At 41.7% G+C, this 13,084-nt stretch overlaps 2 protein-coding genes across 4 annotated transcripts in view; both read right to left on the bottom strand.

The window, feature by feature from the left end:
* Window positions 1-13,084, bottom strand: part of LOC100555440 (D-serine dehydratase) — a 459,449-nt gene that overhangs the window by 127,802 nt on the left and 318,563 nt on the right. The window lies entirely within an intron of this gene.
* klhl18 (kelch like family member 18) overlaps window positions 1-13,084 on the bottom strand; it is a 33,654-nt gene that overhangs the window by 5,259 nt on the left and 15,311 nt on the right. Inside the window, exons 4-7 of one of the 2 annotated variants that reach the window (XM_003229281.4) lie at window positions 8,931-9,129; window positions 6,327-6,487; window positions 4,420-4,556; window positions 1,189-1,426 (exon numbers count right to left, since the gene is read on the bottom strand). In XM_003229281.4, the coding sequence (XP_003229329.1) occupies window positions 1,189-1,426; window positions 4,420-4,556; window positions 6,327-6,487; window positions 8,931-9,129 (735 nt within the window). The remainder of the gene's footprint in view (window positions 1-1,188; window positions 1,427-4,419; window positions 4,557-6,326; window positions 6,488-8,930; window positions 9,130-13,084) is intronic. The other variant, XM_008123276.3, reaches the window with a different exon arrangement.

Raw genomic sequence — 13,084 nt, 5'->3', positions numbered from 1 at the left:
CTAATCAAGGAGTGACCATCAAAATAAGAAAACATGCCCATATGTAGAAAGCGGCCAGGCTTTTAAGCTGCAAGACTATTCAGTGCAATTCAACCTGGCCAAACAAAGGAAGTAGCCAGGCTTCAAAGCAGCTCTTTGATTGAAGGTGCTACTCCAGCTCACCAAACAAGGATTCCCCTAGGTATAAGACAGCCAGGCATTGAAGCTGCAAGGCTATTCAGTGCAATTCAACCAAAATAACAAAGGATTAACCTTGGTAGAAGGTGGCCAGGCTTCGAAACAGCGATACTACTCTGTACTATTGAAGCTGACCAACCCAAGATTCCCCTAGGTCAGTGATGGCCAACCTTTGCTGCCACATGCAGATTGACTGGATGATTATTTATTTTGTGGCCAAATTTGGTGTGATTTCGTCAAGTGGTTTTGTTGTTTACTCCATAGGAATTATGCACATTACATTTATATATATAGAGAGAGATTATCATTATATCATTCTATTATTATTGTAGTATATTATCATATTATTACTATTATATTATTATTATATTATTCATTATTCGTGACTACATTGAAACTAGAATAGAGAAAAATCAGCGTGGAAACTGCAAGAGGTACCATAGATTGTTGTACATGGAAATAATGTCAGTGAATAGTTTTGATTTGTTATATATTACAATTATATATTTTTGTTATTTAAACTATACATATTGCGAAATTATGGGGTTTTTTTCCGAAGTGACACACCACCCAAGTCATGCTAGGTTTTTTGGTGAATTTTGACACACCAAGTGCAAAAGGTTGCCCATTAATGCCCTAGGTAGCAAGCAGCCAGGCTTTGAAGCAGCGGGGCTATTCATTGCAATTCTAGCAGCCCAAAAAAAACATTCCCCTACAACGCAAGGACCCAGCCTTCCAAAAAGCAAGCCTATTCCATTGCATTCCAGCTCACCAAATAAGGATTCCCATAAGAAGAAAATGGCCAGGCTTGGAGGCTGCAAGGCTATTCACTGCTATTCCACCTGGCCAACAAAAGATTCCCATATGCCACAGCAACGCGTGGCCGGGCACAGCTAGTAAAAATAATAAATCAGTTGCCATCAACCAGGCTACTCTGACTTTACTTAATCTCCAGACCAAAAAGCACTAATTCTACACAGCCCTGAATGAGCCCATTGCGGGCAGGCATACCTTCTCTTGCTGTTCATGCTCCCCACTTTGGACCAGGAGTCGGCCTCCGGGTTGTACACTTCCACGGTGCTGAGCCTCAGCTGCCCGTCGTAGCCCCCGATGGCGTACAGGAGCCCGTTCAACACGGCCACACCGACTCGGCTGCGGGCCGTCGTCATGGGCTGGCACTTCTCCCAGTGGTTGGCAACGGGGTCGAAGACTTCCACCACGTTCAGCGAGTCGCCTGCGTAGAAATTTGCTGCTCACATTTTAAAAAGTGACCACCAGAAGGAAAAGCTCACTGATACTGCTCAAATGGAATTGCAATACCGATTTAGGGTGTTGCGTGGTTTCTGGGCTGGATGGCCGTGTTCTAGCAGCATTTTCTCCTGACGTTTCGCCTGCGTCTGCAGGCGAAACGTCAGGAGAAAATGCTGCTAGAACACGGCCATCCAGCCCAGAAACCACGCAACACCCCAGTGATTCTAGCCATGAAAGCCTTCAACAATACACAATACTGATTTATTTGTTGCATTTATATCCTGTCTTTTTCTCAAAGTGAGGCCCAAGGAGGCTTAATTCTAAATCCAAACTCTCTTTTAGGAATCAAAACACAATAATCTAACAGTTTTTTGAAATTTATTCCCATAGTGAACTTTCCCCCTTATTATCTTTAATTACAACAGTGTGTTCCTGCATAGCAGGGGGTCAGAATGAATTATTATTATTATTGTTGTTGTTGTTGTTTATATTTATAAACATATTGATATATATATATATATGCTGTATATTTATATTTTTCTCTCCATAAGGAGACTCAAAGCGGCTCCCAACTAAATGCATTTCAATATAACTTAAAATACGCAAATATTAAAACAGTATTAAACCACATTAATACTAAAACTATAAATTAAAGAATGAATTACTGTATATACTCGAGTATAGGCCTAGTTTTTCAGCCCTTTTTTAGAACTGAAAAAAAAAACCTCATTGGCTTATACCCAGGTGAGGGTCCTGGTGGGCTTATATTCAGGTTGGCTTATACTCAAGTATATATGGTATATTTATTATTTTTCTCTACTATTATTGGTATTGTTACATTTATTATTTTACTCTATTAATTATTATTATTACATTTATTATTTTACTCTATTATTGTTGTTACTTTTACATTTATTTTACTCTATTTTTATTATTATTAATACATTTATTATTTCACTCTATTATTATTAAAAGCACAATGACATTGAAGAAGATGAAAATAATGATTTCATCAGAGTTGAACAGTCATATCTTAAATTACAGTTTGATGTAAAGATTCAAAAACATTTAAACTACTGATGCCTCAACTAATATAATTTTATTGGTATCTCGGCTTATGTTTTCCCAGTTTTTTTGTGGCAAAATTAGGTGCCTTGGCTATATTCGGGTCGGCTTATACTTGAGTATATACGGTATTCTTCTGGTCTCTTCCAACTCTAGGATTCTATAACATGAGTAATATGAGTTTCCCAACCATATTAAACATCTTTTTCAACATTAAGCGATGGTGCTTCAGGGTTACACTCCTTTTATTTTTCTGCTGCTGAAGCAGATGTTTCAGGCACCAGCCAAAATCCCAAATCATCATGATGGAATTAAAATTTGATGATTCATTCATTCAGATTCAGGAAGGCGGTCATTAGGAAAGCAGTGAACATAGAGATCAACTCCAAGTTCCAATTTTGCCCTACATTCTTGTGATATTTAGTTCACAATCCAACTGTTTCCAAATGCAACACACCATGCGTTCGAGCATGCAAATAACAATGACGTGTATAATATGGGATGAGTCACCTCTCCACAATCTTATCCCACACTCCTTTGGGGATGTAAGAAATGAACACAATTGCCTATTTGTCTCTGTGTTTTTTGTATAAGAAAAGGAACAGCACTATCTGGCTGCAAGCATTCTACAGAGAAGTCACAACAGAGCCCCAAAATATCCAGTAGAGTGTACTCTTTTTTGACATCTAAAACACAGGACTTTATTTCTGTATGCAGGAATTAATCTGCATCCTTATTATTATTATTGTTATTATTATTATTATATTGATTTATACCCTACTTTATCTCTCCTACAGGAGACTCAAAGTGGCTTAACATAAAAGCATCAGCATACAATATAAAATATACAAATAAGCAAACATTAAAACTGGATTAAAAATAAACAGTATTTAAAAATTCCCAGTTAAAAACCACTAAAGTACAATACTTAGGATTCCTTGGATAAAATCTATATATATAAAAGAGTGATGGCATCACGGCAACCCACAAAACAACAAAACTACAGGCCCCCTAACCTCGAAATTTGACAACACAACCCATCATCCACGCCTCTAGGTTGATACAACAAAAAAGAAAAGAAAAATAAAGTCCTAATTAGAGGGAGAACAATAATTGTTTTTATCCAATGGCTGCCAGTTTAGAGGGCTAATCTCTGCCCACTTGGTCTCCTAGCAACCAACTCAGCCAAGGGACAGCCAGGGTTCAGTTAGGGGACAGGCAGACTTAGGCCTCACTTAGGCCTCTTCCACAGATTATTTAATTTGCCCTGGATTATATGGCAGTGTAGACTCAAGGCCCTTCCACATCTATATAACCCATTTATAATCTTATATTATCTGCTTTGACCCATATGACCTTGGAGGAGTCTACGGACAACGCCGGCTCTTTGGCTTAGAAATGGAGGTGACCACCAACCCCCTGAGTCAGACATGACTGGACTTAATGTCAGGAGAAAACCTTTACCCTTTACCTCAACTACCACCAATTCCTCAATACTTTATTTCCCATCCCACCATTGCCACAGCAACGCGTGGCCGGGCACAGCTAGTCTATATATAAAGGAATAGGGGTGTAAATGTTTAACTATTTTAGCCTCACTTGTAGGTGTGAATATGTTTTATCGTTTTCTTCTCATCATCGAAGAAAACACCTATTTCTATCCAGTTGTTGCCCAGTATTTGCACATCTTGAAGCATTTTGTGAAACTATTCTGTGCAGAAACATACAGTTTTTAGAAGCACAAATTGTATTCCTTTGCAGAAAGACATATTTTGCACCAATGGTTTTGCTAAAGGATTTCTGTGCAAAATGACACTCCTTAAATTTGCAAATGCCTTCATGATCTTTTAATCCCTACAAAAGGGACGGCTTTGGACCCTTTTGAGAAGTAATGTCTAATGACTGGACGGCAGAATTGAAAGATACCTGCAGAGTTGAGTCCCCCGACGGCGTAGATGAGTCCTGCGATGGAGGTGCAACAACGAGGCCGGGTTTTGAAAGCAGAGAGGTGCGGCTGGCGCTCCGGCATGAGGTGATAGTCTTTCGCTTCGTCCACCAGGTCCCTAGGAATCAAAGGAGTCAAATGTGATTCTGGCTGTTAGGAATTGTGGGAACTGAAGTCCAAAACACCTGGAGAGAGGGCCCAAGTTGGCCCATGCCTGCTGTAAGCAGAGACTGGGTGGTCATCCATCAGGAGGGTGTGCTTTGTGTAACCCTGCATGGGAGAATGGGGTTGGACTGGATGGCCTTTGGGGTCTCTTCCAACTCTAGGATTCTACAATTCTAACATCCTCCCGCCTTTTCCTGAATTATGTGCAAAATGGTTTGGACTGTGTGACAGAGATCTCTACAAATAAATACAAGACTGGAGGCACTTGGAAACTCCCTGCTTGCCCTGAGAAGACATGGCAGAGAGAACATTAAAACAATGCTCTTACGTCCGCAGTCTGTACCATCTGGAGGAAAATAAGATTAGACTAGAATGGAATAACTTTATTGTCATTGTACATCATACAACGAAATTAAATGCCATCCCCAATACGCATTATATATGTAGAATTACAAAAACAAAACACCCATCCTTCCACATTCTGATTGCGATTGCAAAACCCTTCTTGCCACATCAGTGTGAAACCACAGAGTTCAATATACCCATATTTACTCGAGTCTCATCCGCCATCGAATCTAATGCATACCTCAATTTTCAAAACCCTGAAACCAAAAAAGTATTTGATGAATGTAATGCACAGCAGGAAAGGTGCATGCTTTGTAATACGCCCATTACAGTTGCTTCCTGCTTAGAATCCCTGCTTTAAAAACAATTGTGTTGGAACATCAAAAATTCCAGCAATGGAAATTAAACCTTGGGGTGCATTTATGCTGTAGAATGAATTCACTTTAACTGCCTTGGTTCAATGCTATGGACTCATGGGGGGGATGTAGTTTGACAAGGCCTTGAGTCTTCTCGGCCAAAAAAGTGACCAAACTACAAATCCAAGGATTACATAGTATTGAGCTATAATAATTAATTTATAGATAGCATCCCTCAAAGAGAAGCTCCTACCGGCTGTTAGGAATTGTGGGAGTTGAAGTCCAAAGCACCTGGAGGGCCCAAGTTTGCCCATCCCTAGGTTAGAACACTCTCTATATCACAGTGGTAGAAAGTCATCCACAGTGTTTCATTCAACTGTTGGTTCCTTAAAAGCCTCAGATATTTATTATTTTATTTATTTACAGTATTTATATTCCGCCCTTCTTTCTCACCCCGAAGGGGACTCAGGGCGGATCACATTATACACACATAGGGCAAACATTCAATGCCCATAAACACACCAAACAGAGACCGAGACAGACAGACGCAGAGGCCATTTAACCTTCTCCTGAGGGGATGTTCGATTCTGGCCACAGGGGGGAGCAGCTGCTTCATCATCCACTCTGATGGCACTTCCTCATTCCAGGTCGTAAATTAGTTAAACTTGCCTCCCCACTTTTTTATAAGTGGTACCTTATTTCCTACTTGATAGATGCAACTATCTTTCGGGTTGCTAGGTCAGCAACGAGCAGGGGCTATTTTTAATTTTTAATTGACGGGTGCTCACCCCGCCACGGGCTGGCCTCAAACTCATGATCTCATGGTCAGAGTGATTTATTGCAGCTGCTCAACAGCCTGCGCCACAGCCCTCTGCTGGGCGCTCTTAACTAACTCAGCCACGGTATGAACACTGCCCCAGGTTGGGATCTTCCTCTCTCTGTGGTCTGTATGGGGGAAAGGGTTTCCCATTTGGGGGCTCCATGCCTGCCATTGCTCCTGGGGCTTCCTCCCGCCTGCTCACCTGCACTTGTGGCAGCTGCGGACCAGGTCGTCCTGTTGCACGCGATCCGTGAGGAACTGGGGCCGGCAGAGAGGCAGCCGTATTTTGGAGAGGAGCTCGGGCAGAAAGGGCTCTCGGTGCTCGCGGTCGTACCTCACCCAGGCCAAGGCAGCTTCAAAGACCTGCCGGAAGAGAGATCGGTCAGAGACGTTTCTGGTACAGCTTTACAGCCAAAGGCAAGGGGTTCTTTTAAGTTTGGAGCAGTCAAACATGGAGAAGGCGCTGAGTGTTGATATAGCAGGGTAATACAGATGACAGTTTTAAGCCCTACCACCCCTGCCACTCTCCTGTTCTGATGTTGGGAGCCCCAGGAGGCAACATTCAAGAAGCCCCAGGATACTGCAGCAGCCCCCTTCTCTACGACGTCTAACACGCTAAGGTATACAGAAAACTAGGTGAGGTTTTGCAAGGATCAACACCAAGGTTAAGGTAGATGTATGTGTAAAGAAAGAAAGGGTCCACAAGCAGGTGTTGCATGGCTTAGCTGAAGCAAGTGATTTCTCTTGCTGCAGTGAACAGCAAGAGGTGTGAATATACCATTTGGAGTTCTTTACAAATTGCTGTTCAGTGTGTTGAGCTCTTGTTATTTTTCTCCTGCAGACTGTTGATACAATACTCTTTGGAAAGGACCGTTTGTCTTCCAAGCAAGTCGCTGAATTAAGCTATATTTTATTTTGAATGCCAAAGGACTGTATTTTCTGCTACGTCTAGATAAAGCTGTTTGTTTTCCTCTCTGCTGAAACCCTGCTGTAAAGAGTAAAATAATTATCTTTTTGCACAGGCCTACTGTGACCCAAGGAGCCCCCGATGGTGCAGCGTGTTAAAGCGCCGAGCTGCTGAACTTGCAGACCGAAAGGTCACAGGTTCCAATCCGGGGAGTGGAGTGAGCTCTCTCTGTTAGCTCCAGCTTCTGCCATCCTAGCAGTTCGAAAACATGCAAATGTGAATAGATCAATAGGTACCGCTCCGGTGGGAAGGTAACGGCGCTCCATGCAGTCATGCCGGCCACATAACCTTGGAGGTGTCTAGGGACAACGCCGGCTCTTCGGCTTAGAAATTGAGATCAGCACCAGCCCCCAGAGTCGGACACGACTGGACATTAAGTCAGGGGAAACCTTTACCTTTTACCTACTGTGACCCAGGTGTCATTTTATCTTCAAGGGCACTGCAGTTGGACTTTAAGTTTCGGGCTATAGAAGGACAGATTGTTTTCTGGCACTAAACGCAACATAAACGCTTCCCCAGTCACATCTCATCGGCTTGTTACAGTGCCTGCCATTGAGTGGGCTCATATTTACAGACGTAGAATGAGTGACATCTGCCTTGACAACAGTCCGTGTGAAAGGGATCTAGGAGTCCTAGTAGACCACAAGCTGAACATGAGCTAACAGTATGCTGTGGCAGCTAAAAAAGCCAATGCGATTCTAGGCTCCATCAAGAGGAGTGTAGTATCCAGATCAAGGGAAATCATGGTTCCAAACTATTCTGGGTTGGTCACTTGGAATGATACTGTGTCCACTTCTGGGCAAGAAGAAGATGGACAAGAGGGAAGGGGTCCAGAGAAGGGAGACCAAAATGGTCAGTGTTGTGGTTCAGTCTGAAACCAGTTTGCACAGTCTGAAACTGAAGATGTTAGACAGTCTGAGCCAGAGATTCTGAGAAGGCTGCAGGCAGCCAGCCAAAATGAGCTAGCAGGCTGGGATGAGATAACAGAGGCTATAGATCAGAGTGACCTTTCACAGCTCTCAGAACGGGAGGAGGGCAGGGGAAGTCAACAACAGCCAGGTGGTTCTGAACGTGGTAATGGGGAAGTCCAATTAGACAGAGAAACAAGGCTGAGTCTGAAAACCAAACTCCCTAGACATTCGCTAAGAATTGCTGCCAAAAGGCTGGGAAACCAAGGTCAAAGGAACGCCTTCATGTCTTGTACAAATGGGTAAATAAGGGGAAATGTGGGAACACATTTCAGATTTTGCAACTTTATATTCAAGCAAGATCTCCTGTTTGTTCCCGTTTCAAGCCTCACGTCTTTGTTCAGGTTTTGGCTATGTATTCTGGGGAAAGTGTTCCTGCCTTCATGCTCCTGCTTGTCTCATGTACTTTGGATTTTGCTTTGAAAATCATATTTCTCTTTTAAGGATTTACTTGCTGTTTCTGGGACGTTGAATTCTATTTGGATTATTGCATTTCCTTATGGCTTTTGGCCTTACTTTTTGCTACCTTTCTATCAATAAACTGTTTATATCAAGCCTGTCTTGGTGGTGTGTGTTGAGAGGAAGGTGGACCCTCGCTGGATGTGCAACAGTCAAAAGCTTGGAAGCCAAGACTTGTGAAGAGTAGTTTAGGGAGCTGGGGATGTTTTGCTTGGCGAAAAGAAGTCCAAGAGAAGGAGACATGAGAGCCATGCTTATAAGCAGAGGCTGGGTGATCATCTGTCAGGAGGGAGTATATTACGTTCTCTTGCGTGGCAGGGGATTGGACTGGCTGGCCCTCATGGCCTCCTCCAACTCTTTGCATTTATGAAAGGCAGACTAAAGGCCTAGACCTCTGAATCCGTCCACTCACCTGCTCCTCCAGCTTCACGTTGAGCTCGTCCCTCGAGACCAGCTCCAGGACGTCCTCGAAGGACAGGGCCAGGAACTCCTCCGACATGGAGACCTCCACAAAGTGCTGGTGGATGAAGCTGTTGGCAGCGTCGTAAAGTACGGCACACATCATGGTCTCGGCAAACTGGCGCACGCCCAGGCAGTTCTTTGGGTGAAGCCTTTGACAACAAAGCAGAGAGAGATGAATATGTAGGATTTCCTTCCAATAACTCCTTGCCCTTTGCAAGGAAGGAAATCCACCAAAAAAATACAAGAGATGTTGCAAATTAAGGTAGAGCTGGTCCCAAAGTATTTCCTCTTGGGGATGGTCAATATTGAAAAAGATAAAAATAAAGAAATTCTGTTTAACTATCTCACCACGGCGGCAATAATGATATATGCCAAATATTGGAAAAATAAAGAAACCCCCGAGCTAAGCTGCTGGTTAAATAAGGTGTTGGAAATTATGAATATGGACAAATTGACGTATTTACTAAAAAAATAATAATGGCATACCAAAAAGGCAAACAAATTGGGACTTGATAAAAAACTATCTAAGAGAAAAGCAAATGACGATGTTAATTTAAATGAATATCCAGTGGTAATAGATCAAATGCAAGAAGATGTAAAGTATCTGTATAAGAGATGGAAGTCAATTTTTACTATTTATTTTATTTGTATTTTTGGTTCGTTATTTATACATACATACATACATATATATATATATATATATATATATATATATATATATATATACACACACACACACACACACACATACACAGTAGAGTCTCACTTATCCAACACTCGCTTATCCAATGTTCTGGATTATCCAACGCATTTTTGTAGTCAATGTTTTCAATACATCATGATATTTTGGTGCTAAATTCGTAAATACAGTAATTACTACGTAGCGTTACTGCATATTGAACTACTTTTTCTGTCAAATTTGTTGTTTAACATGATGTTTGGGTGCTTAATTTGTAAAATCATAACCTAATTTGATGTTTAATAGGATTCTCCGTAAACTCTCCTTATTATCCAACATATTCGCTTATCCAACGTTCTGCCGGCCCGTTTATGTTGGATAAGTGAGACTCTACTGCAGGGGTCCCCAAACTAAGGCCCGGGGGCCAGATGCGGCCCTCCAAGGTCATTTACCTGGCCCCCGCCCTCATTTATAATATATTTTTATATCCGTTTTAATAATATAATATATTGTATATACATATGATATTGATAATAATATTATCATTTTATACAATATAATACTAATAATACCACCATATAATATTAATTACATGTTATATATTACATATAATATTACAGTATAGTCATATAGTTCAATATAGTAATATATAATGCTAATATTGTGCTATGCTAATAATATAATATACTGTATGTACATAGAGCTGCTCTGAGTTCCCTTCGGGGTGAGAAGGGTGGGATATAAATGTGGTAAATAAATGTAGTAAATGCATAAATAAATAATTTTGGACTAAGCTCGCCCAAAGTCTGAAATGACTTGAAGACACACAAAAACAACAATCCTAATTAACCTGACTATCTCATTGGCCAGAAGCAGGCCCACACTTCCTATTGAAATCTTTCATTGTTATTGTTGTTGTTTTGCACTACAAATAAGATATGTGCAGTGTGCATAGGAATTTGTTCGTTGATTTCCCCCCCCCCCCCAAATGATAATTCGGCCCCTCAACAGTCTGAAGGATTGTGGACTGGCCCCTTACTCTTTTCTCTGTGTTTCTATTCACATCCCTCGCCTCTTCCCCTAAAAACCGCTTTGTTTTCACACTTTCGCTGTAAACTTTATTTGAAATTTCAATAAAAATTTAATTTTTTAAAAAAGAGATGAATATGTAGGAAATATTGGCATGCTTTGGGATTTTCTCCCCGGGGTTATCGCTGGAGAGGGTATCATGGAAGCCTCTTGAGTAGAATGTGTGCACAAAACTGAGATTTACACATGAGGAAGTGGAAAACATTCACAGCCGTGCTTTTGTGCACTTAACACTTCTGTGTCTTGTGATTTACAGTGAGCAGCTAGTGTTTATTTGATGTTTTAAGCTTTTATTGGTCTACATGTCACCCAGAGGACGTATTACATCAGCAGCCCCAAGGCTGTGGAATGACCCGAGCAAAGAGACTGGGCAGCTCAATGTGCTGTCAGAGTTTTAAAAAGAACTGAAGAACCAATAAAGAACTACCAGTATCTCTTGCAATAGGCCTAACCCAGTCAATTTTAACCCAAGGTTGAGTATATATTTTAATTTTCTCTCTGTGTTTTTAATCTATGCAGATTTATATTGATATGAGTCTCCTTATGGAGAGAAAAAGGAGGATATAACTAAATATAATAATAATAATATCAGTAATAATTTATCAATGGTATTTTAACTCTGTTGTATCCTGTCTTGACCTTTAAGAAATAAAGAGGAGGTAATGGCTCTGAGAGAGAAAAACCACACTGGAATTATATCAATGTGCTGGCAACACATACCAAAATCTTTCAAAAATAATAATAATAATAATAATAACAACAACCACTACTATGATCATCATCTTCACCATAACCCGCATAGTATTAGTGGATGGGGGGAAGTGTTTACACTGGTTCACTGACCATTTCTTGCAAATGTATATTGATTTGATCTCTATCTTGCTTCCTTCTTTCCTACCTACCTACAACTCAGTGGCTCCCAACCTGTGGTCCATAGATCACCAGTGGTCCATAGACCACCAGTGATCCACAAGAATGAAAATATGGTCCGTGGCCTCACCATTACAACACTGTTGCCCTGAAACCACACGGCAACGAGAGCGACTGGTCTCACGAAACCCTCTTATAGTGCTGAGGCAACAGGGATGTCGAGAACGGAGAGGCTGACTACCCACGAAAGACTACTTATACCACATCAGCTCTAGATTATTAAATATTTTTTCTGTGGGCGAGCAGATGGTGACTACTGGATGGCATATGTTCTGTATCAGAAACTAGAGCTGATGTGGGTCTATCCAATGCAATTTTCTGAAACAGCACCCCAAATAACCAAACCAAATCTAAGGTTGACCAAAAACTAATTCATAACCCTTTTTGAAAGTGAGGAGAAGCTGAGGAGCCATCTAACCAAGGTGAAAGAAGAAAGTGAAAAAGATGGGTTACAGTTCAACATCAAGAAAACCAAGATGATGGCCACCAGACTGATTGATGACGGGCAAATAGAGGGAGGAAACATGGAGGCAGTGACAGACTTTATATTTCTAGGTGCGAAGATTCCTACAGCTAGGAAATCAGAAGACGTTTCCTTCTTGGGAGAAGAGCAATGACCAATCTTGATAAAATAGTGAAAAGTAGAGAAATCACACTGGCAACGAAGGTCCACATAGTTAAAGCAATGGTATTCCCCATAGTAACCTATGGCTGCGAGAGCTGGACCATAAGGAAGGCTGAGCGAAGGAAGAGAGATGCTTTTGAACTCTGGTGCTGGAGGAAAATCCTGAGAGTGCCTTGGACCTTGGCAAGAAGATCCAACCAGTCCATCCTCCAGGACATAATGCCCAGTGGCTGCTCACTGGAGGGAAGGATATTAGAGGCAAAGATGAAGGACTTTGGTCACATCATGAGGAGACAGGAAAGCTTGGAGAAGAGAATGATGCTGGGGGAAATGGAAGGAAAAAGGAAGAGAGGCTGACCAAGGGTGAGATAGATGGACAGTATCCTTGAAGGGACTGGCTTGAACTCAAGGACGGTATCCTTGAAGGAACTGCAAGTGGTGATGGCCGACAGAGAGCTCTGGCATGAGCTGGTTCAGGAGGTCATGAAGGGTCAGAAGCGACTGAACGAATAAACAATAACCCTTTTGGTACTAATGTTGGAGAGTGGTCCCTGGTCAAAAAAGGTTGGAAACCACTGCTCTAACTGGAGTATGTGTTGGGGCCTTAAAACCTACCCCCAAGGCAGTCTTGATTATGCCCACACATAGAGATCATATTAATAGCAAGTCCAAGACCAGATTCTTAGCACTTAAGGCTATTTCATCAGGAAGAAACCTCAGCGCCAGAAAGAGTGGGCCTCTGCCCTTTTGTCCGCAGGCCTATCAGTGGTGCGGCTGAGCT

This window comes from Anolis carolinensis, chromosome 6 (genome assembly GCF_035594765.1).
Source record: "Anolis carolinensis isolate JA03-04 chromosome 6, rAnoCar3.1.pri, whole genome shotgun sequence".
In the NCBI taxonomy this organism is placed as follows: domain Eukaryota; kingdom Metazoa; phylum Chordata; class Lepidosauria; order Squamata; family Dactyloidae; genus Anolis; species Anolis carolinensis.
This window is presented reverse-complemented; position numbering and strand designations above follow the sequence as displayed.